The sequence below is a fragment of the Dreissena polymorpha genome, chromosome 2 (assembly GCF_020536995.1).
Source record: "Dreissena polymorpha isolate Duluth1 chromosome 2, UMN_Dpol_1.0, whole genome shotgun sequence".
Classification (NCBI taxonomy): domain Eukaryota; kingdom Metazoa; phylum Mollusca; class Bivalvia; order Myida; family Dreissenidae; genus Dreissena; species Dreissena polymorpha.
The window spans coordinates 85,634,022-85,658,849 of NC_068356.1; the positions used below are offsets into that span (position 1 = coordinate 85,634,022).

The 24,828-nt window shown below is 32.2% G+C and overlaps 2 protein-coding genes across 9 annotated transcripts; one reads left to right on the forward strand and one right to left on the reverse strand.

The window, feature by feature from the left end:
- Positions 1-1,901: 1,901 nt before the first annotated feature.
- On the reverse strand, positions 1,902-7,914 carry LOC127867920 (uncharacterized). Of its 2 annotated transcripts, XR_008043803.1 has the most exons (9): positions 6,945-7,914; positions 6,268-6,528; positions 5,585-5,641; positions 5,321-5,359; positions 4,886-4,918; positions 4,554-4,592; positions 4,329-4,371; positions 4,052-4,145; positions 1,902-3,839 (listed from the first exon to the last, which is right to left on the reverse strand). XR_008043803.1 is itself a non-coding variant. In XM_052409445.1 (8 exons), exons 2-8 carry the CDS (start codon positions 6,494-6,496, stop codon positions 3,821-3,823), a joined length of 459 nt encoding a protein of 152 aa, XP_052265405.1. In that variant the 5' UTR covers positions 6,497-6,528; positions 6,945-7,914; the 3' UTR covers positions 1,902-3,820. The 2 variants fall into 2 exon arrangements, 1 of the variants encoding a protein (XP_052265405.1); XM_052409445.1 differs by lacking the exon at positions 4,052-4,145.
- A 624-nt stretch (positions 7,915-8,538) lies between these two features.
- Positions 8,539-21,982, forward strand: LOC127867919 (uncharacterized). Of its 7 annotated transcripts, none has more exons than XM_052409444.1 (5): positions 8,539-8,675; positions 18,269-18,403; positions 19,066-19,102; positions 19,416-19,459; positions 20,821-21,982. In XM_052409444.1, the coding sequence occupies exons 1-5, from the start codon at positions 8,603-8,605 to the stop codon at positions 20,997-20,999; spliced, it is 468 nt and encodes a 155-aa protein (XP_052265404.1). In that variant the 5' UTR covers positions 8,539-8,602; the 3' UTR covers positions 21,000-21,982. The 7 variants fall into 7 exon arrangements, 1 of the variants encoding a protein (XP_052265404.1); XR_008043802.1 differs by lacking the exon at positions 8,539-8,675 and adding an exon at positions 8,685-8,781; XR_008043800.1 differs by lacking the exon at positions 8,539-8,675 and adding an exon at positions 16,788-16,855 and having other exon boundaries at positions 20,821-21,981.
- The last annotated feature ends 2,846 nt before the right edge of the window (positions 21,983-24,828 follow it).

Here is a 24,828-nt window from a genome sequence, read left to right on the forward strand (position 1 = left end):
CATTCCGGAGTAAGTATATTCCAGTCTCAGCCATAAAACATAATTCTTTCTTTAAAAAACTTATTTGTTTGCCGAAGAGCTTCAATGGTTGATTTTTGTTAAAAATCGAATTGTGTGTCATATTGCGAGTATCCCTTATTGTCATATTATTGTCCTTCCTTATTATATCGTGACTTTAAGGTAAAATCCTCAAGAAGTGCTGGACAGTTCAGGTTTTTTCATTTTGAGAAGTTATAATGTATTTGCTGTTTATTAATGACTATTACGACGATTATTTCATGATTCCCGTTTGTCATTGGAAAGTAGGTCATGTTTAACCCAGTCAGAGGCTATGATTATATTGATTATATTAATTACGCAACACATACTTGTTTTGTGTGTTATGGTTTAAAAGTAGGATTAACAAATGTGTTATTATAAGTCGCTTATTTGTGAAAAAAACAACAACACATTTTAAGAACAACACTTGTTAAGGTTTCGTATTTCCATTAAGAAACTAATTTTTAGAACTAGCAAATCCGCATAAAAACAAACATCGGCAACCAATCAGAAGGGCCGATATGATGAGAATAAATGTACATGATAGATGGATAGAGATAGTTGTCGTTGTTGTGTCCAAAATTACACTTTCAACTATAGATTTACGTATATACGTGTTTTACGTGTGCGACGTCGTTAATCGTTGCCTTTTACCGCAACGTTACAACTGCGAATGGTATAGATGCAGATTGCCGCGCTTATTGTCCAATCAGCATGAATGTGATCAATGATTTAATTCATTTTCATAGATCAAATTAACATATAACATGGCATGTAATATTAAACATATAATGGATATTAACATTAATTGATACTTTGCATCGCCAAATGTTTGACGCAAAGCAATGACACTTTGTTGATAATATTTGACAGCGTTTCGTTTAAACTGCATCAACATTAAAATGTAACCCTCAGTAATTTCATACCAGACGAGAGCGAAGCATTTATTTATCACACTAGCGTCCTCATGCCATTGATAATTATATTTTTTATAATTAGATGTAATACTATTGTAATTTATTAAAGCTTTTCTGCAAAAAAAAAAAAAAATTCGGCTTATGCATAGAGCTCTTTATTGTGTCAAATTGTCGGCCTTTCAGTCTTCAGATAATCTTTAATTTGATGCTTATGTCGCGTTTTTAAAGTTGCAAATAAATGTATTAATACATTCGTTTGGCGCTTAATAATATATTTTTGAAATATTATTTAGGTGTTTTTTTTATCGGAGTGTTTTTGTGTGGATTAATTGACTAAACATTTGGTGTCGTTATCCATATGTTTTGCGTTACTTCAAAGACCTATAAAATACAATGTTTAGTATTTTTAGCTTTATAGCTGTTAAATGATTCAAAGATGAAAATATAGATATATCACATAGATCGCATTCTCTTCATCTTCCGAATAATCACATAAAAGGTCGTCAAGATCAATATCACTCTCTCATGATAAAAAGCTCGTTTTTTAACGTGACAAAATTCCATCTAAAAAAATAAATATAAATCCAAACCACAATTTTTTATGTCTGATATCAGTTAGAACAAGAATAATAATGTAAGGCGTATCAAAAATATCATACTTAATATAATATGTAATGATTTTGGAATGTAGATTTTTACCAAATGAGATCAATTACAAACAATTAGCGGTAATTAATTGCGCGAGAATCTTTTATAAGTATTAATTAAAATATAATCTGCTTGATGTTGCGGCTATTAAAATCAACACAACAATACATGCGTGAATTGTTTGTGAAACGTTAAAAGTAACAAGTCTAATCAAAGACATAGTATGAGCGACTGAACCGGCAAATTTTCGCCGATGATTACCACTTGATAACAGATAAAAAAAAACAAATACACGAAAGCATTTTAAACATTTTATTTGTAACAATCAATCTCAACTTAAAACAATCATTTAAACAACAAAAATGTGATAATCGCCTCACATTAATTCATTAAGTAATTTATTTATCCGACAACGGTGAAGCGGGTATTCTCTATGTCTTTGGCTTTTGGAATCGCAGACTCGCACAAGTTAGCAGCAGTGTAATGGCGGACAGTCACGTGACTGACAATATGGCGGCGGTCAATTTATCGATTATGGAACGGTCTATATCCCATTCACCGTCAGTTACTAACGGTGTATCGATTATATCTCAACCGACTACACGATTACTCGGGTAGTATGGAAATTACTCGGGGTGTATGGAAAATACTCCATGGGCTCTAAGTTTTCATATTCTCGAGAGTATAAATAATAGCATTGTTTGTGGTTATTTACCTTCAATTCATTAGATACGAAACTATTCATTTCTGGATTGCTTAATAAACGGTCGTGTTTAATTTAAAAAACAGTGTGTGTTGCAACATTGTAGTTATGATGACATATCTGAAGCCGAAGAGCACTGCAAATGACTGACGTAAAAACTCATACAACACCTTGTAGTTTGCCATTATGTCATTTTACAGAACGTATTAGCAGTACATGTATATTAAGTAGACGTTTAGGTAAATTTAAATCATTATAAATTGATGATTCATTCTAACAAATACCAATTACAATAATACAGTTTCAGTTAATACAACGGTCAAATACATTTAAATTTAAACGTGTTTTTCATGATGTTTGTTATTCTATAAAGCAACAATCAGACAGTCACAGTTAGCAATTTTAAAACATTAAGACAAAAACAACAGAAAACCCTTCTGGAACGATATCAATGGAATGAATTTTGTAATTCTTATTCTGTATAAATGTTCTATAAACTTGACAATCAGGTGTTAGCTTGTTATCTCGTGCATAATAACTCAATTTACTGGTTCACACAATTAAAAGCAAAATCGCGGACGCATAGCACTTCAACAATAACAATGTATATTAGTACAAATATCATCTAAACAATTGTTCTTAACAAACAACGTGCACACATACTATATGTACACGCATTATTTTCATTCAACACAGAAGTAATTTCATATAAAAATCATTTACTTTCATATCTACAAATTACAAACTATTTATTGTCCCCTACCGGTTTCACCGTAGGGGACTTATGGTTTGCGCTCTGTGCGTCTGTCTGTCTGTTTCTCTGTCTGTCTGTCAAACTTTTCTGAATCCTGCGATAACTTGTAAAGTTCTTCATTTTTTTTCATGAAACTTGAAATATGGATAGATGGCAATATGGACATTATGCGCGTCATTTCATTTTGTTCCTACGTAAAAAATTCGGGTTGCTATGACAACAAATAAATAATAAATAAACAAATTCTGACAATGGTGGAGCCGGTAGGGGACATATATTGCTTGGCAATAGGCTTGTTTTACCATGTTATTTATGAAGTTCACTCAGCCACTATTTCAACAATTAATACGCAACCCTGTTATGATATATTTACAAGGTATTGTGACTGTTTACAGTACATAACTACTAAGTTAATTGATTTGTTATACGATATAGTTAAACATATTTAAAACAAACATACACATTGAAGTAAATTTTACGGTAAATTATTTTCTACATCCATATATCTGAACAGTGAAACATTGAAAACAACATAAAACGTCAAGTTTAACATCTCACTTAAAATCCTGGTGAAACGATTATGTTTTTTCGTTCTATTATGTAACCAGTTAACGATACCGCAATGGGTAAAAACGATATAATTTCTTCGTTTGTTTGAAACTTTTGCACAACACGTAGTGGCATGAACTTATAATGGGATTCTCAAAAAGGACGTCTGTATTTTTCATTCCAATCGCAATCTTCGAAAACCCGATGCTTTTAGAACTCGACCACTTCCCTGGAAATGTAAAAGGCATGTGTCCAGTTAAAATAACTGTGTTTTATAAATCATATCTATCTGATAAAATTACAGAAAGCAGTAAGATGATGTCCTTTATGTGATGTGAGTTCCTCGTGCAATCTGTTTGGATAGGTATATTTGAATCAATAATGCACATGCATTAATATTTACGTAAGCCTTTATTATTTTGTTAAATGTTCTATACATACGCGGCCTTTGTGCAACGCAAGTAATGGTTTTCTCCAAATGAGGTATTAGTGTGTTCTCTATTTAATTCATTTCAGTCCACAGAGCCAGATTTTCCTATATTTAATGAATATGTCATTAAGCATGTGCATACTTTTAAGTTAGAAATTCTCAATAATGCAACGATAACTTGAAAAAGTATATAGTTTTATTAAATAAAGATTTAGTTTCAAGAAGCGCATACATGAAAAACAACAAAAGTAGAAAAATAGATATCAATATCTAACATAATGTACGCACGTGGCATATTCCAATGCTGGCAATAATAACGACGCGTCCACGCCTAAAACAATGAATAATTATAGAATACTTATATCATCATACGATACGATAGTGCATAGTACAGAGTATAATAATAATTTGAAAAAAGTCTTATGTTTTTTAATATATTCTGATTTTCGTAATTGTGTAAACAATACACAAAGGTATTAATATGTAATATTCAAAAACTAAGAGTTCATTTACCTGTCATGCGTAAATCCTTGTTTGCAAATCTAAGGTTCACTGTATAAGGAAATAAAAGTATGTGTTTTATTTGTTTGTACATTACTTATAATACATTAACACTTATAGCCGAAATGATATTTATTCATTATTTAAAATTCAGTTCATACTTGTATCTCGTACGAAAAAAAACATATAAAAATTTATATTTGTATACAATGAACGCATATAGATCAACATTGACAATATTCAGCACACAACTTATGTTTATACGGTTTAACATAATAAATTCAACAGTTCAGTACATATTTGGTCTCATACGTTGGTCAGCATCAATTTCTTTTCGCGCTTACCTATTGTTTGAGGACAACCATCTGCAAAGTCGTCTGGTTACATGAAAATTCAAAAGAAGTATATAGCTTTTCGCTGTGATAAAGAAGAAGGTATTGAAGAAAAGTTAAATTGTATAAAAGAATAATTACGACAGTTGTTGCATATGTATTTTTTCTATGTATTATAGATCTTATATTTTTGGCGAAAGAAAACGTTGAACATGCTATGTAAAATGAACCCTCTTTCTCTTTAAAGCCTGTGTCCTATCTTTAATTTCTTTTATCGCTAGTGTACACTATCTGATTAGATAAAACGTCGATACGCACTATTTTGCATACCATATCAAGTATATATCAATGGTATGAATCCCAATCTTTGTACAAGTAGGTTAATTGTAAGATTTTTATTTATATATTTGAAACACTTGTTTTAAAGAAAAAAGCAAAACAACTTACTCCAGCGATTAAGTCTGTAAATCGAATAACTTAGATCAACTGAAATAAAAGCAGTTGCTTAAAAAGAGTATTGAAAAAAACGTAAGTGTGTAAATTATAACACCCACAAACGTTTATAACATACGCACATTCATGAAATGACTATTTCACTCTAAATTATTAGATTTTTTTTTCGAAAATTCAGATATACGATTGCATTGATCTAAATATCTGTTTAGAAAATGCATCTGAAGTATATAGCACATTAAGACAGACGATATGTACCTGTATACGACGAGAGTGAAATTGTAGGCTCATTTTCATCGTCGTCATTAATATTATCTGGAACACAAAACATGATCATAGCTGTATGCACACACTTTGTTATTTACAATGTAAAGTGAATGTACTCGTTAAAGAATTTCGTTTTTTGATCTTACACTCATCACTTTAAAATAAATAAGAATCAAGATTCTATAAAATGCTAAGTTAATAATCAAGTTTGCAGACTTTTCAATAGTACGTGTAATTTCGTTTTCGTTTGATTGTGGTTCAAACCGTGAAAGACATCAATATACCATAACAATTTTACTATGAACGTGTCGCCCACAAATTTCAAATCAAAAGTAAAACTCAATATATATTGCATTGTTATTATCATCAAATGTAATACATTCTATAATATGCAGAGTATTTTTTTATTTATCATTTATCGAAACGCGAACAAATTATTGTAAAAGCCTCTCGGTACATAATTTCAATTTACTTTATTTTGTAGAATGGAATTCTACTGTTGTTACTGCTACTCATGATGTATTTACTTGCTCATAATGGTATTGATGATGATGGTGCCATGTGTCATTTGAGCTTTACTATTGCACTAACCTTGAAATGTGTGATCCGTTTAATAAAAAAATCACTTAGTGGGAATAAAATATAAAACGTAAAAGTTAGAAGTAAAACCCTACCTTCATTAAGGTCACCATCATCATCATCATCATCATCATCATCATCGTTTTCCTCCTCACTATTGTCTCCCTCGTCATCGTGATCATTGTCTCCAGGATCATTTTGTTCATCATCGTTGTCATCTCCATTACCTTGGCCATCATCACCAAGGTCTGGTTTGTGTTCATGATTATCGCAGACATTTTTGCCATTTTGTTCATTACGATTGTTGTCGTTTCCGTCGCGCATTTCGTCACTATCACAGACATACTTGCTTTCTTCTGAAACAGACGTTTGATTTCCGTTAACAATTAAGCTTTTCCGGGTATTATAATTTTTGGTATTAAGTTTTGACGTTTAAAATTAAGCAATAACGGATTTTATAATTGTTCGTACATGTTTTTGGATGACAATAAAGCGGCATGACTGCAAACTTAATAAGCTTTATGCTTCCAACCCGTTTAAAATGGGTGTAAATGCGTTTGTCAACTCCACTTTAACATCTTTCCAAGCTCAATGACATGTATTTGTGAATACATGATCGCCCAGGAAGGAATTGTGTACAAGAAGGATTACTTTTAGCTGCAACCAATATTAATAGAATGAAGCCATTTTATTTTTTTACGTTTTAAGTATATGTAAAGATGATTATTGGAATGATTATTGGAAACCAAGATATAAAATAAGTATTATTTACCTGTATCTTTGTGGTAACATTGGTTTTTCGCGGTAAGATGCTGATGTATTGGATACACAGCTTTTTTGTTCGATATTTTAAGGATTGTCTTTGACGTGTTTTTTTCTTCAACTATGTCTTGTAAAGCATCGATTGTAATAGCTTTTTCGACATAGCTGTTTTGAGAGGCATTTATGCCTATTTTTGGAAACAAATTGAAGATAGCATCTGAGTGTGTTTTGCTTTGTTTCAAGCAGCGTTTTTACAGACAAGCATGTGACCTTTTATCTGTTTTATTACGTAACTGTGAAAATAGTTCTTCAGGAAAACGGAACCTTATTGCATTCACTTTTGTTTGCATCCGCTTGAGCAATTCTTTAGCAAGCGATAGCTTCGTCTCATAATGAATCCAGTGTTGCTTGACGGTTCTGTCTTGCCCTACTACATCATTGATGTCATGAATGTCGGAACAAGTCATGTGCGAACATAATGCGCATGTCACACAACACGATTGCTTATGGGTTTTACAGTAAAATGCAAGTTTGTTTTCCTTATGCACTGGACATCGGAATAAGTCGACACTATCCTCATCCATTCCTGTTCCTAGAGTCGAAATCGAGCTGCCTTCGAACTTCACTGCAATACTATTTTCAATATCGCTAGCAGTTTCATCACTGCTATTGCATACGTCATGTTGATTACAACACGCCATTTTGACTTTCGATTTGCAATCGTGTAATTTAACTTCCTTATAAAACGGTTAAAGAAATAGCAACCAAGTGTTTGTCCTCTTCTTAAAGGCACTCCAACTATTACTCCGTTTAAACGAAACGCGTCTTGCTGTCTAACGTTGTCACTAAATCAACTTACTTCTGTAAAATCAACATTTAAAACGCAGTTTACACAACTTTTAAAAACTAAATGTTTGTGTCATATACGGCATAAGGGTAATCATGTAGATACCACATTGTGCATTGTATTATGAAATGTAATCTGCCTGGTATACAGCTCGTACTGAGATAGTACGCCTGTAGCAATACACAATACTGTCTTAAGCGATGGTTAATTTGAAGTTTATTTGTAGAAAGGCACTTTGACAAATCACTATCTCCATTAAGCGAGTGTTCGTTAAACGCTCTAAAAAAACATATATGCAACGGTCGATCTGTTAAATTGATAAGAACACAAGTTAAGTGTTTATCAGACATGACAATCTTGTCGGATATTCGGATAGATTTAATTGGTGCAAATTGTGTTTATACGAACAATGTCGAATATTCTCAATATTCTCAATAAATAAATAAATCATAAAATATTTCGATAATATATTTTTTACTTGCAATATTTATAATCATAATAATGCTGCCACATATGTGTTTATTTTGATTGATGTTGCAAAAGCGTTTTCATATAATGCAAAACTGTTGAACTGAGTTTTATAGGCTTAAAACGTAAATATAAAGCTACTTAATATCAAACGATTAAAAGATCCAACCACTTAGATATAAGGGGCGAAACGTTTTCAACACGGGGCGATGCATTAGTGGGATGACTCGTTTACAGAGATCGGCACAACATTACACACTTCTTTTTTTCAAATGACGCCTTAGTATTGAAATTAGATATGGTATATTAATATACGACTGATTAATGAGCTTTTACAAATTTGATTTAGGCACATGTATATTTACATCTGCCCATTATTCGACAAAGTGCACATGAAAGTTCAAGTATTAAATGGCGTAACGCAGAGTAAGTGTAAAATTAAGTTCAAAGTGTTTACAGTTTGATTTATATAAAACGACATTGACAATTTAAATCTATATTTGGTAGTTTTACGGTAGCTGAGGCATTATAGGTAAGTACTTTTACTTTTAACCACGCTTAAACGGTATTTCGTATGACACGTTTTAGTATCAATTATATGCACCAGTTAATTGTAAAGGGTTTGTTGAAATATTTTGTGTGTTGTAGTTTTTCAAAATAGAAGAAACTTACAAAACGGTAAAATGTGTACTGTTTTCGTGTTTATCGCCTTACCCAGTTCGCATTAAGAAAGAAACAACTCATGTCGATTTCGTTATATTAATGCATAGGTAACAAGCGAAATAATGTTTGACGTTGTATTTAATGTTAAAGGCATATTATGGTGATTTTCTTTCGAATACAAGGGATACACTAACACTTACGTCGCGTAAAATAAGTGTTAACATTTTTAAAGATAAAACCTATATTATATTACATATTTTTTGTTTTGCCTTGTTTCCTAAATTGTTATTAGATTCTGATATAAAATAGTCCTATTAGTGATTTTATTTTCAACCGTAACTTAAATTATTGATTCTAAACTCTTCACGATTTAAACTGCATTTGTCTATAATATGTTCCACGGCAAGTTGTATCATGTTACGTTGTCAGTTGAGCGCTGTTAATGCGACTCCATTGATCAGACGTAAATAGGCTAAATAGGCTAACTTCACACACGTATTGATCAGGATAACAATTTACGGGACAGTTAATGATAATTTCAAAATTGCATGAACGTATAGTATTGTGCGCTTTTACATTACACCCGAAAATTGTAAACCATCTTCAGTTGCGTTGCTGTTATAATTACTTTTTGAGGGAAATTTTCAGAATTGAAATTCGTGGTGTTATAGTAAACTCTATGTAAATACGCGAATTTAAAATACTGTTTTTTCTAGTGATTGAAAGATGTTCTTACTCGTATTTAGTTAGGTTCAAGGAACATATAGTACAACGTATTTGGGATGACTACCAACTAATGAACATATTGTGTTTCTAAATAATATTTTTTTTAAAGAAGCTCAAATATGGTTTGCTATCTTACCTTTTTTGGTACCAAAATTAGAGTTATATTAATTTCCGATTGCCATGGTAGATAATTAGCGGTCAATACCGTAACAGGTATTTAATACACGTTTGCTGCTCATTATGGTACGAACATGTCCACAATAACAAATATATTTCTACGTTTAATTAAGTTGTATATGTCGAAGTTTACGTATGCCAAAACAATAACAAACAATTAATTTTGATTGCAAATACAATAAAACGATGATAGTTTTATATAACATGCTATAAACATGATGTTCTTAAATCGTATGATTTTCATTTTGAATTATGACATGAATCTATTTAAAAACAAGTAACAATCTCCATCGCTTTAGTTGCGGTCTCAGTGGAACTACCCTCGAAACAAAATCAGTTTCGATGTGCAAACTGTAAGAAATAATGAATAAAACACATACAAATGCACACACAAAGCGTCTTACTCCATGTTTAAATATTGTTCATATGTGCATAGAAATAAACTATATTTTCCAGTTTGGCGTCTCAAACTACACAACGACAATGTAACTGTCGCAATACTTTTAATGTTGGTTAGTTGAATACAATATCACACACCCACCCACGAATCACCTGTAGACGCAGGTTCTATGGTGGTTGTGTATTGCCGATCGGCATTCAGCATCAGCATGGAATCCCTCCGTCGTCAATGTTTCGCCCCTAAACCATGGACATCTCGGGAGGGCGGGGCAACCGTAGCTTCGGTGTGAATGTCGATAGCTCTACTTCTTCCAAGCTGCATCATCTCGCCTCAGCCACAGCCAGCTGGACGACCGCTCTGCAGCGTGTCTTACTTTTTTTATAGTCTGCCGTCTATTCCTGCCAGTAGACCCGACTGCTGACATCACTCGGGGCATACGGATTGTGCACGTAACCATCTAACGCCTACTTTTATGGAGAACAACCAAGTACGCCATGCAGTCTCTGTAATTGCAAGCTTCTAGCAGCTAGGTATACTTGGACTTTTTCTCTCGTTGGCCTACTCGCATCTGGTTTCCCAAGTTACAGTTAACTCGATCATGATGAGTCGTTTCCCGGCCTCTGACCACAACACGATGTCGGGCCTGAGGTTTGTCTGCAAGATACTTGGGAATACCAGCTTGTTGTCAAGGTTAACATTCATGCTCCATGCGGTAGCGCCGTTGAGGATTTAGGTTTTCTGTATCGGCTCTTTCTGTGCAGTTTCAACCGGCTTTACGAAGTTGATCATCTGTTGTCGCGGTGTGCTACTGATTCCTTTTTCCTTTCTTGTTCCAGCCAGTCAGCTACCTCTCTGAAGGGCATTGTCGTGGCGCCACCTGTACCTTCCTTGTGATAGAGCTGTAGGGTAGCAAGACAGAACATGTTCTAGAGTGCCGGAACGGTCACACAGTTTGCATTTAGGATCTGGTATGGGTCCCCAACGGCAGAGATTTGGGGATGATGGTAGGAGGTCATGGACTGACATAAGGATGAAGGAAAGTCTGGTAAAGTTGTACCTCCAGATGTCGTCCCAGGTCAGTTGCCTGTCCATGCTCCCTGTGTTTCTATGTCTACCTTTCTAGTTTGCCTCTTGTTTTCTTCTGACTTTCTGACTTCGGCCTGGATCATGGCGCGCCTCTCTTTCTTGTCTGATCGAATCCACAGAAATGCTTTCGTCGCGCCAAACCCCTCATGTCCGACAGCAGTCAACCCAACAATGTCTCTGAGCTTGAGCGAATCCTCCGCTTGACTTACAGTCTCCGTGGCCACCCATTTACTGCTAGTTACTGAGTACGAACAGGAAAAATATTGCAATTTGCCTAAAACATGCCAACTTATCAACTTAGATAGAGTAAATGCACTTGTTGCCTTCATGGGAATCAAATGCACCATTCATCGATTAATTGTGTATACATATTGCGATACGTATAAACCACCTCGTTATATCTAGAATAAAGTGATAAAACACGTATCACAAAGGCGCAATACGCTATCTTACTTACGATACACACTATTTAACAACATTAAAACTACGATGAACTCCTAAAAATAAATCGTTTTGGTTTTTGTATTTGCGTTTAGTATTTGCAAACGTTTGCCACCTTCAATTCAGTAAATTTCCATTTATAAGAACTAATTACAATTGAACTTGCACTGGTTGCTTTCTGATAACTGTTGCAGTAAAAATATGTTTGTTACGTTTATGAAGCATATTTAAATCTTTCTTACTCCTTGTTTACTTGCCTAATTTCTAGAGATACATCACCAACTTAATAGGATAAGTATATTTTAAAAATATTTAAAAAAACATGAACTTAATAATTAGTTTTTTAATCTTTAAATTTCCATTTAATCACATAATATTTAATACAGGCTATTTTCAATCGGACTGGGGCTCCGCTATAATCGTTCCAATACATAAAAAGGGTGATATTAACTCTCCTAAAAACTATCGAGGAATATCACTGTTAGATATATTTGGTAAATTGTTTACTAGTGTAATTAATAGACGGCTATCGTTCTATGCTAACGCGGTCGCTAAAATACATAAAAGTCAATCCGGATTCCAAGCTGGTTATTCGACATCAGATAACGCCTTTGTACTGCAAACTCTCATTTCCAAAATATTGTCCAACAGACGCGGGAAGTTTTACGTAGGCTTTATTGATTTTAAAAGTGAATTTGACTCAGTAAATCGCAGTATTCTATGCCAAATCCTACAAGAAGCTAACATACAAGGTAAACTTTTAAATATACTAAAGGGGATGTATGAAAACGTCAAGGCTTGCGTTCGATGCAGTAACGGGTAAACTGACTACATTGATTGCAAAATTGGTCTCAAACAAGGGTGTTTGATCTCACCCCAATTATTTTCATTGTTTTCTAAACGAATTAGAACAAAAATTATTAAATAATGGTTAGAGAGGGATACAAATGTCACCAAATTATGCTGAAATTTACTGCGTATGTTCTCAGATGATGCTGCCCTTCTAGCTGATACGGTTTTGGGTTAACAGCGTTAACTCGATTCATTGCACCAATTCTGTACGAGAACTGGATTACACGTGAACACATAAAAAACAAAGATTATGGTCTTCAGAAAGGGGGTAAACCAGCTATGAATGAACTCTGGAGTTATGCGGGTACTTTAATTGACTTTGTTCAGTCCTTTACCTACGTTGGTGTCTGCTTCTTTCCTTCTCTTTCACTAAATAAAATGGCCAGAGAAATGCAATTAAGGGGAGGCGTGCCTTGAATTGCATATTGTCGTCATTGTATAAACATGGTCAACTATCTAATTCGTCTTCTTTAAACTGTTTGCCAGTAAAAAAAAGTCCTGCTTTATTACATAGAAGTTAAATTGGGGTTTTTACAGAAATTTATGTATCGAATCGGTCCACCGACATGCCTGCAAAAGGTTCCTTTGCGTTGGTGACAAAACATCAAATATCACGAGCCTCGGGGATTGTGGTCGCTACCCTATTGTTATCACTTCACAAATTCGATGCCTAAAATATTGGCTGAAAATTATAAGCATGCCTGACACCAGATACGTAAAAATGCTATAATTTATTATTGGACATACACTTAAATCTCTACTTTAATTGCATAAAAGAAATTAGGAACTAAGAAAAATTGATTTCAATTCATTTGGATTAACCAGCATGTCCCAGACCCACACATATTTTAATATGAATTTAGAGAAAGAGCTTAGTCCCAATACTGACAGAACTGGTGGAGTATAGTTTATACATCTCCCAAACTAGAAGTATGCAAACATATTAAGTCAAATACGAACACGAATCATACCTAGACATCCTATTTGTGCGCAAATTTAGGCGCAGTTTTGCCCAACTTCGTTTCTGATCCCTTCCGATAGAAATCGAAACAGGCAGATATCGCGGTATAACAAGAGGACAACGGCTCTGCGCATTGTGCAATACTGGTGAGATAGAAAGCGAATTACATTTCATATTCAACTGTCCTGTTTTGCAGGATCGACGAAAACAATATATATACAACGTAAATTTTTCATAAACCCAAGTATACATAAATTGTTTATAATGCTGTCAAATTCACCTAAACTAAAACCTAAATTCAGCTATACAACTTGTTAGAATTCTATACGCAGGCATCTAGACTTTTTGTAGGTTATATGCAGGGGCTTTACCGTTGAATATATACATAATAACATATGTAATGTGTATGTATGCAGATAAATGCATATATTTATATACATATAATTACTGTGTGTGGCAAATAAATATACTAATAAACATATGCGAAAAGCTAAGCATCTCAAGTTTAAATCCAACCAACGTGGTATTAAAATAAAACTCACTGTAATGTTTAAGTAATTGTGTTTATTATTTTAATAAAATACAACAGTATACAACTTGTTAAATTAGAAATAGTTTATCACATATGTTTGTCTCTTAATAAGTAATATACACTATATTTATACATGTTTATGTTGAATCACTATAAGGAAAGTTATGTTGTTGTCATTATTATGTATCAGGCTTGTAATATTTTGTGTGATAATGTTGTAAGAACGATTTGATTAACCATATACTGTTTTCTTTTGGATGTGTTTGCTGTTAATTAAAAACTTTGTTGTGTTTGTAATTTATCTATGTTTCAATTTTATGTCTAAAGCATTTCAAATGAATTGGTGTAGTCGCCATAAAGCTTGAATGTTTAGATCTGATATATGTGAGTCTTTTAAAATAAATTGTCCGCTCATCTGTTTCCTATGGTATTACGCGGTTTTGCATTTATTTCACATGTGGTATTGAAAACTTATTTAGTTGAATTATGTAATCGCGGTTACTTGATTCCTCTACGAATTAATGCATTTACTTATTGAAGTTTTTCTTACATTAGGAATACAATTCAATATCTGGTAAAATGATTATAGTTTTAACTGCGCTTAGTACGCAAAACGCAAAACGAATAGCTACGTTCAATACATCGGTCTCTAATATTAGATAGTATTGTTTAGCAGGACCTCATTTAACATGACACTCGGGCACTAGGTTCGTACCACCAATGTCTACCTTAAAAATCGGTATCGATACACGACGTACTATCAGTTCTTAAATATTTAAAAGTGTAATTAGACAATGGATTCTAATTAAATACAACAGAACACATTTGTGTAGCGCATGATTAAGATGTAGGGATGTAAAATACCAATTACTTACATTGTAGCTATCAGTCCCAAGCCTTACATGTACATAAGGGCAAGAGTACACTACTTAAGGAAGATAATACACATTGTGCAATCTTATATCGAGAGTAACCAAAACAATACTAACTTAAAATAAAGCTTGAAGAAAATATTGAAATCTGAAATGCACTGTCCGATATGGTTTATATGTATACAACCCAAAATTTTAAGATCGGGATACAATATGTTTAGAGTGTATAACATTTAATTGCAAATATTGGTTGCATAAATATAATATATAATACAACACGGAAAATTAACAAAGACGCATTGTTTTTTGTATGCAATTTTTTTTCAAAAATATTCCCATTATCATGTCCTATTTTACGCATATATTTAACTTTTCGTATACGTATTGTTACTTTTTATGTATATGAAAAGAACAATTATGACCACACGGTTTATTATAGTGCTGCCCATTTGAAGAATCAAGCATGAGTAAATGTTAATAAAGGACACCAGATGTCTATATGGGATTATATGAAACTCGATTAAATATATATATATATATATATATATATATATATATATATATATATATATATATATATATATATATATATATATATATATATATATATATATATATATATATATATATATATATATATGTTAATATTTATATGTATTTAATGTTAATATTTACATATGGCTTCACCACTGGTTTTATACACAGTAACACAACCTATAAGGTTACGTGCTTTGTTTTCATTTTGCTGTTAATTAAAAGTTTCGGAGTTAATTAGCATCCGGCAATCTGCTTTTCGAAAAGAACATCTATACAGAATTAATATTGCCGATTAACAAATATGACAATCAAGAAACGGTTGCATGCATAATAACACATTATTGGTTTATACTAGTATTGATTCTATTGCATTTTCCGTAAGAAACATTTTCGTTTGATATATTTCAATTACAATAGCGATACTAGTACATTGCGTCTAATTACACATTTACGGATAACTCCGATTGGTGTCAGGAAAGGAATACAGTTTGAACATTGTCTCTAGCTTAAAAGGGGTTGTATCTACAGATTTACAAGCATTGTAATTTATTTCTTTAATGTATATCAAAGATTCAATTAATAAAATAACACTTTAACTCGTTAACAGACAATTATTAGTAAGGCAGACAGTGTGTGTTTCGTTCAACAGTGGTTCATTGTTCTGACTTGATTAACATCACTTTATGTTCCAATAATGGGTACAATGATAAGTGGCCGTGTACTCGCTTGAGTGTAGACGAACGGGCCCACATGGGCCATACAGATAAGGAAATATATTGATGTGACACGCTTTTCGGCTAGATATATGATATTATTCTCTTGAGCAATCGTTTACTATGTTGGTTTTAAATATGATCAAATCTACTCTTCACTATCTTTAAAGGGCTCTATAGATGTAGATATAGCCACGGATAATCAACATGAATATTTTCACGGGTTCATACATTAATATGTTATTTTACGAAAACCTATTAGTGAACTCGGTACGAACACGAAGCAGAAATTCCAAAATTAATTTCTTCTCACCATAGTTGTATTAGAATTCATGTGCGTATTACGGTACTTCAAGTCCATTTGAATGGTTGTACTTTTAGTAATGTTGTTAACGAAATGCGACAAGCAAACGTTTTGAAAAGTAATCCTACATTTTAATATAAGCGGTATTGTCTAATTTAGATAGGACCCTGTAACACTGCGTGTTTGAACCTATTAATACTTAATGACGACCACTTATATCAGATATCTCTGACTTACCGTATTGGTTGAGTGTTTATCTACCGAACCTGGGCCGCTTATTTGAATATAATCTTATTAAATTGGACATTGATCAATACATGGATTAAATCGTTGTATAGAGAAGTTAGAATCGTTTCATTTAGTGTGATATCTGTTTGTTCATTTTTAATTTAAATCATTCATTCTTCAAACGTATTTATTGATTCTATATATAGCAAACACAAGGAATAATACAATTTGATCACGTATAAAGAATAAAAACCGGTTAATTAGGTTAAAAACTGCACGACCGACTGAAACTTCAAATTAAAATATTAAAAGATATTTGACATTAAAATGAAGCTGCAAAACGGAACTTAACACATATTATATATTTAAAAAAAATTCAATTTGGATCTGCCAAACGGATTAAATGATTTTAACGATATCTTGGAAAAATATCGGGATCAAAAGAAAACGCTATATCATGTACGTTTATATTAAAAGAAAACGTTAACATACTTTTATTTAAACGAAAACAAATATGTGCGACGTGGTTCAAGAGGACAAACGGCTTTAAACAAACACGACTCCATCTGATAGAAAACGAAGTATGACGTAAGGGTCACACTAAGAAGTAAATCTCTGATTAATAATTCATCTTTTTTTTCAATTTTCTTTTATTAATTAAATTTCAATTGTTTAACACTGAGCTTCAAGAAACAAATAAAAATCCAAAATCCAATATCATTTTGAAAAATAAAGTTATAAATAGATCACTGTAACTTCTGTTTTGAAAAAGAAACAAGATCGAAGGTGACTTTCATAGTGTCACTTAGATATTTATTTCAGATCTATGTTGATTGCGTATTGTAAATTGTGTTCATCTTGTATTGCCAAACCGTTAACTTTTTGTTTCAATTTTTTGTATTTGTGTTTTGTGTTGTTTTCAGTATTTGACCTTTTCCTACACATTTATTCGTGAAATTTATTTTGCATTATATTCTCATCCGTAAAACATTCATCCTAATCAAATTGAAATGACAATCTCAAATTTGTCATATATAACATAATTAGGCACATAAGTTAATAATAAATGATACGTAGGTGCTGTAAATGGGGATGACAATGCCCAAGCACGAACTGGGGGTCATTTCCATATATGCTAAGGAAACAAAACCACTGTTTTATTAATTGTTTTTTTATTTGTTATCTATTTTCGTTATATTAACACATACCAGCACAAACATTATTTATTTGATACAACTCATTCAAGCGGAAATTTGGTTCGGAAATAATATTTAGGAATAGGAACGTATTGTTTCATCAATATAACAAATAAAAGGATCAATTCACAAATAAAGGCAATATGTGGCACAAATAATACGTGTAGTAGTAAAATACATGCGGTATTATCGGTAAGAAGAATAAAGTAGTAAAATGTTTTTACATACTGACCTCGTGAATAAACTATGTTTTATGCTAGTAAAAGAAACGTCTTGAACAGAAACAAAATCAAATATTACTCAAGGTTAAAATACTTTTGTTCAATTTCAGGTTTCAGCAGCCATACGAGCGATGCGTCTCCAGGTTTCAGTGATATAGAAGTAGATGGAGGTAGACGTGTTGATGACTCAGGCACAATACATATCAGGGCTGAAAACAATTGCTCCGAATTAGAATATGACCCACGTAATTTGATCCATTTATTGCACGTTTGTTTTGTTGATATTGTTAATAAGCTGTTAAAAATACCTTATATAATATTTAAAAATATAAAGTTGCTTACGTAATAAAGAAGTGAAACTGGAGCAGTATTGCATTCTCATTATATACAATTAGTTGGTCCTTTATTTAAGGCAAGTAATCAATTGCCAAAACACTAAAAAAAAGCACAATACAAAACAACATAAACACATATAAGAATAAAGCTGGGGTCACCGCCATGGAACGGCCAATACAAAGCAATGCAAATTTAACGTCATAGCATTGCAACTCAAATTAAACAAAAATAAAAGGGAATTAAAACGCATTCAATTTATTTACCATTTAATTACTCAATGGTAGGAAAGAGACCAAAGTAACAGAGTGACAACTTTTTGAGGAACGACGAAATGAAATTACGAACAAGTGTCAACTACATCTCTTCTTTTTAGAACATGCATTTTTACATTCATGCATTGGTCTTGCAAAATATATTGTCAAAACTACACAATTCTTATAATTGCACAAACATGATTTTCACTACAGTGTGAGCAGGCAAACAACATAACTGCAATATGAGCATCAGTTGACATATAGAGATATAGATAAATAACAAATAAACCACCAAATATTTCTGTTTTCTGTTTCAGAGGTTGACCTACCTACTCCAAATCTGTTTGTTTCAATGTAGGTTAATGTTTTGATTAAAACAGCAGTTTTGCCTATCATAAAATAACTTAACTATTATAACGCCAATGTTGCAAAATATTTTTGTAATTGTTAAATGCATGTATAAACTAAAACAAAATTTGTTAAAAAAATAACCATATAAACATTTTTGCAGTATTGAAGTTTTTTTAATATGTTATCATGTGTTTTATACCAATATGGGTACGAAAACGTGTATAAATGTATACATTGATAAATAAACTATGTATATTTAAAATATATTTCTTTAATATACAGACGCTATAATACTATTATGTTTGATTTATTTCAGGTTCAATGATGTGGTTATGAATGGAGGTTCATCCATTAAGCAAGGTGAGATATATTTTTTATTTTAATCAAGGAATGTGTAATTATTACTAAATGTGCATTTATTGATGTGTTTTTGTTATAATTTGGTTAACCTAAAAATTACCATTCAAAACAATTTTATTAGTTAAACATATGTTCTTTAAAACTATTTGTTATGCTCTTAAAGGTCAATGTTTAAAATAATATTAATACTCACTATTTTTCAACCGAATGCTCATAACTCGTTTATATGATATGAGACATTATCAAGGTTGGAGCTCTTGAAAGGGTCCAAAGATATATCCGAAGCTTCAACTGTCCTCATTTTTAGTAATGCACGAATTTTTTTAGTTTTCAAAACAATAAGATACTGAAATGGTCTCCAAGGGTCATACGGTTTATATAGATGTGCTTATGTATGTCGCAAGGTGCCATAGGTTCTCTTTCATTTCAAGTGAGATGCGCATTTGATATTTGTGAGTGCTTCAGTAGTCTTCTACACGGTGTGTTTGTTAGCACAATGATTTCGGTAACTTGAAAGGTAGATTATCAAGATAATATCAAGATAATAATAATCAGATACTTAAATAACACAAATACTTGAGACATTGTAGTCTCTTCACAAAAGACCCCAAAAGATATTGTTTAGTAGTTCATATTGTTTGAGTTCATATAAATGATTGCTCAACCTATGTAACTTGGTAAAAGTAAGCCTCAGCCTTAATTTCATGTATCGCTGACTTGAAAATCTATCTGATCAGTCTTAAATAGGGATCAAAGTATGACCATGTGTTAAATTGCCCGAATGTTCTTCCTATTTGTGGAAAGTTTATGTTAGTAGTATTTTGCAAATATTTCAAGATGCTTGCTAAATGGAGATTTGTAACATGATTGACATAAAATAAAATTAAAATCAAACTTTAAGAGTAGTTGTTGTGCACGCTAGTTTGTAATATTTTTTCTACAAATACAACACACGTTAACAAGAATAATTTAATCACGGCTTAGTAAACTAGATAAGTAAAAGCCTTTTTAAATATCATGAAAAGAAATATCAGACTGGCCACACTTTATCGAAGCAAAACATATTTAAGAATTTGTATTTTAAACAGGCATGTTAACGCCAATTTAAGTGTTTTTTCTACTACTACTACTACTATTACTACTACTACTACAACTACAACAACAACTACTGCTACTACTACTACTACTACTACTACTACTACTACTACTACTACTACTACTACTACTACTACTACTTCGACTACTACTAGTACAACTACTTCTACTTGTCCGATCAATTAGTTAAAAAATAATTGCTTAAAAGACTTTATCATGGGTATTGCAGTATATACACTGAATGTATTCAGGATTGGTTATTGCAGATTATGTCGGAGAACTACCTCTGCCAAACCTTCCGCACTATGGGATGGATCCCGCCGAACATGCTGTACTAACGGATAGGCGCATCATCTTTGTATCCATCCAAACCAACCAGTGTCAAATGGAAATCATATCACGACCTTATTACATTAATGAACACGAGCATTCATTATTGCATTAAAAGATGTTCTTAATGTTAATTTGATATTTCAATAATTTATCTATGTTGTAGTTATTATGTTTTTATAAACATTTGATCCCAGTACGTGAGAATAGCTATCATGTTTTCAAACCGGTGTTCATTTTCACGATATTCATTGAGGTTATAGTTATCGATGTATTGCAGATTTTATGGAGAATAAGGTTGATTATCTTTTTTTGTCAACGAACATAGAAATACTTAATTTATTTTATAAAAAAATGTTTACTTACGTACGTTTTTTGATGTTGTGAATGATGTGTTCAAGTATTTCTTGCCATAAAAGTATTTAACATATCCCTAGAACTATATTTTAACTGGAAATATGAAAACAAAACATGTTTGCTTTATTTGTATATGATGTTTAAGGATTATTTGTGTATTTATTAGGACAAGTCAATTCAAGAAACATAAGTCATGAACAAATTGTTTTGTGTCTCTTAACAACCGCCTGTCTTTTATTTATGGCAAGTGACCGATCGCCTTCTCAAAACAGATCATTAAATTTAGCAACCGTTTACTTAAGCTGGGGTCATCGCATTGGTACATTTAGTCATGTTTTAAAATCTCAATTGCAATATATTTGTGCTCATTTTTCCCCCTTTACATAATTTGCATTTATCTGGTTGAATATAAAAATTTAGATAGATGTTCAGTGAGTGTTTTGTGTTTTTAGAAAGGAAAAGGGAGACAAATAAATTGTTTTATGAAATATATACATATGGAGAACTTGGTATACGCGTTTTACAATGTAGCTCGTCAATATATATTTTTGACGGGAAATCATCCTTATCAATGAGCTTGATTATAATGCAATCATGTTAGTGAATATAATTTATTGAAGATATAATTATTATAAATTATATATGCGGCCATAAATTCTGTTAAAATGTCATGTTTACATGGGCATATTATTAATGTTTAAATGAAATGTTAGTGTGTAGAACTGTGTTTTAAAAAATGTTGAAATTGTAGACAATAAAACTACACAGAAAACAATTAATGTTTTAAAATGTATGTCAATAAAACTTAAATAGTACAATTTTGCTGCTTTTGAAGCACCTTTACAGTTTTGTCTTTTGTTTAACATTATTTAATCATTTAATTACAAATTTATTAATAACAACGTTAAAGCGGCATATACTAGCAATACTGAATTTACGAAGAAGAATGCGCAGTTCGTATTCAGAGAAACATTCTATATTTCAAATTTTAATTGAAAAATACTGATAACTAGAGGATAAACTATACCTTAGTCAACTTCGTACTAGCCTGATGAAGAACTACTTTTTAAATTTTAAATTCGCTTTGAATTTGAATGTATTTGCGAGTTTGTCCTTGTTTATGTTCAAAAAGAAGTGACGACAAATAACTATTTGAAAAAGTACCGTTAATTCTTACAAATACTAATTATAATGAAGAGTCAATTTGGAAACGTTTCATCATATTATTGAAACTTGTCGTCTTGATGCAAAACGTTATTTTAAAATACAGAGTTTCTTTTAATTTAAAAAAGATGCTTATCCGAGGCCGATATCATGTTCTGCAGGTCAACGAATAAAAATTGAATAAAACAATAAATACCTATAATTAATCTTATTCAAAACACTCTGTCATCTGACATTCTTTTACATTAAAAGAAGCATATTACAATTGTTTAATTGTGACTTCATTTCACACTTTGACCTAGCATCTTTATTCTAAACACGTTTTCTATGCCTATAACGCAGTGTTAATGTTAAGGGTGAATACTACCAAAAATACATATGTAATCCACAGGTATTGCCTGTAATCAATCATAGCGCTTAAATGGTGGATTACTTCATGTAGATTTCTTTTATAACGTTTATTTTTATTGAATTCAATTTTACTAGTATTATTGTTTGTTCAGTATATATTTAGTCTCAAACGTTAGTCATCATAAATGTCTTTTCGCAAGAAAACGTTAATCATGTAATGTAAACTGAACCCTCTTTCGCTTTAAAGCAATACTAGTTCATATCTTACATTTTTAGTTGTTCGCGTAGCGAACAGCTTATGTTGTTGCTGAAAATTTCAAGTCGGTTCGTGTTATCTACGAAAAGCCTACTACCCGCCACACATGCCGTATCCGCGCGAGAAAGAGTTGTATAATATATGCAAGAGGTTTGAGTTCTCCAACTATGTCCATTCACAAATCGAAACATTATGTGAATATCTGTTAAATGGAATAGTTACGAACGGAGCTCATAAAGAAAATAATCAGTAAACAATGTTTGTATTATACGTGACACGGAAGAGATTGTTTATGAATGATTAAAATAGTCCACTATCCGCTGCGTCAAAATGACGTTGTACAGGCCATTCATAATCTGAGGCTATTAATAGATTCGGGAAAACAAAGCAATAGCATAAGGCTGCGCTTGTTTACATTCTCAATGTATAAAACGCTGAACATGATTTCATCAATAACTTCAGGGAAACGATAGAAAACAACAAAAATGTTTCATAATCGCTAAAACTGAATATAAAAAAAATAATTAAATATAACAAGAATTATCTGCTTTGTAACCTCGTACATGCGTCAACAGCGGGGTTAAATTTAATATTTCTGGGATACGCTCTTTTGTTCATAACAGATCTTTTGTATTTACGGGTGCTAACAACGCAATAGAAGTTGGCTAAGCTTGTTTATATTCACAGTTCTCAATTTATAAAACGATGAACATGAGTTCACCAATTACTAAGGGCATACTATAGACAACCTCAAAAATGCTTTATAATCGCTAAAACCGAATATAAAAAAAACGACTAAATATAATCAGAAATATCTTTTAAAAAGGTAGTCGGCGTGAATGCTGACTTTGAAATAAAGTTTGGAATTTACGTTTCAAAATAAATAAATTGAAAACAAACGTTTAACTTGTTTGTATTGTTTCTTTTCACTTGTAATCGCATATTCACCGCATGTGTTATCATCGTCAAACCACAAATTAGTGTCAGTAGATAAAAAATATACTACGGGATTTCACATCATATGTGTCCTCACATGCCTTATTATGAGTATATTTCTTCACTATTGAAATATATCGTATGCTAATATTTGATTTAAACGCAGTTTTCTTTCGACACATTTAAATCACATTTTCATAGACGCGTCATGCGGAAATTGGTCTTATGCGTTTCGGCCAGCGTTTCTTAAACCCAACATGTGCATTTGCGCAGTCTTGTCAGAGGCGATGATGTTCGCTATACAATCACTCAATATGTTAAGGTCTCATTATGTATCTCCTTACCAGACTGAGAGATGCACAGGCTGAATTTGCTATATACATATACGAGTACGGCAAATATTGTGGTTGGATAATTAACGATTTTCCTCTTAGCGTGACACTATACTATTTCGGTAATGTTTGTTTTCTCATCTTGAAAGCAAAACTGCGTTTATCGATAGTAAATTGTATATTCCCCGGACGATTTAGTGAACGAGTACTGACCCTGAAATTTTGCGAGATGGATTTAACGCGTAATTGTAACTGGGCCACAATTTTTGTCGTTTGAAAGAGTTGTCCGGAATTTCTTACACTGAACAGTGCTTCATCCTTTGCGCTGATGTAGCGAAACAGTGATGTAGCCAAAGTTCAGAGGTTTTATCTAGAATCAGCCTATAAAATATTCGAAAATAATCATGCTTGTCGACTGGCGTTATGTAAAAGTCATTCAAGGTGAAAAGCTGGGCAAAACAGCTACGCCGAAAAAGCGCATTAATGCCCTATACCTATGTTTAGGAGAGAGTTGATGACACCGTGTGAACTGCTAGGGTAACAAGTAA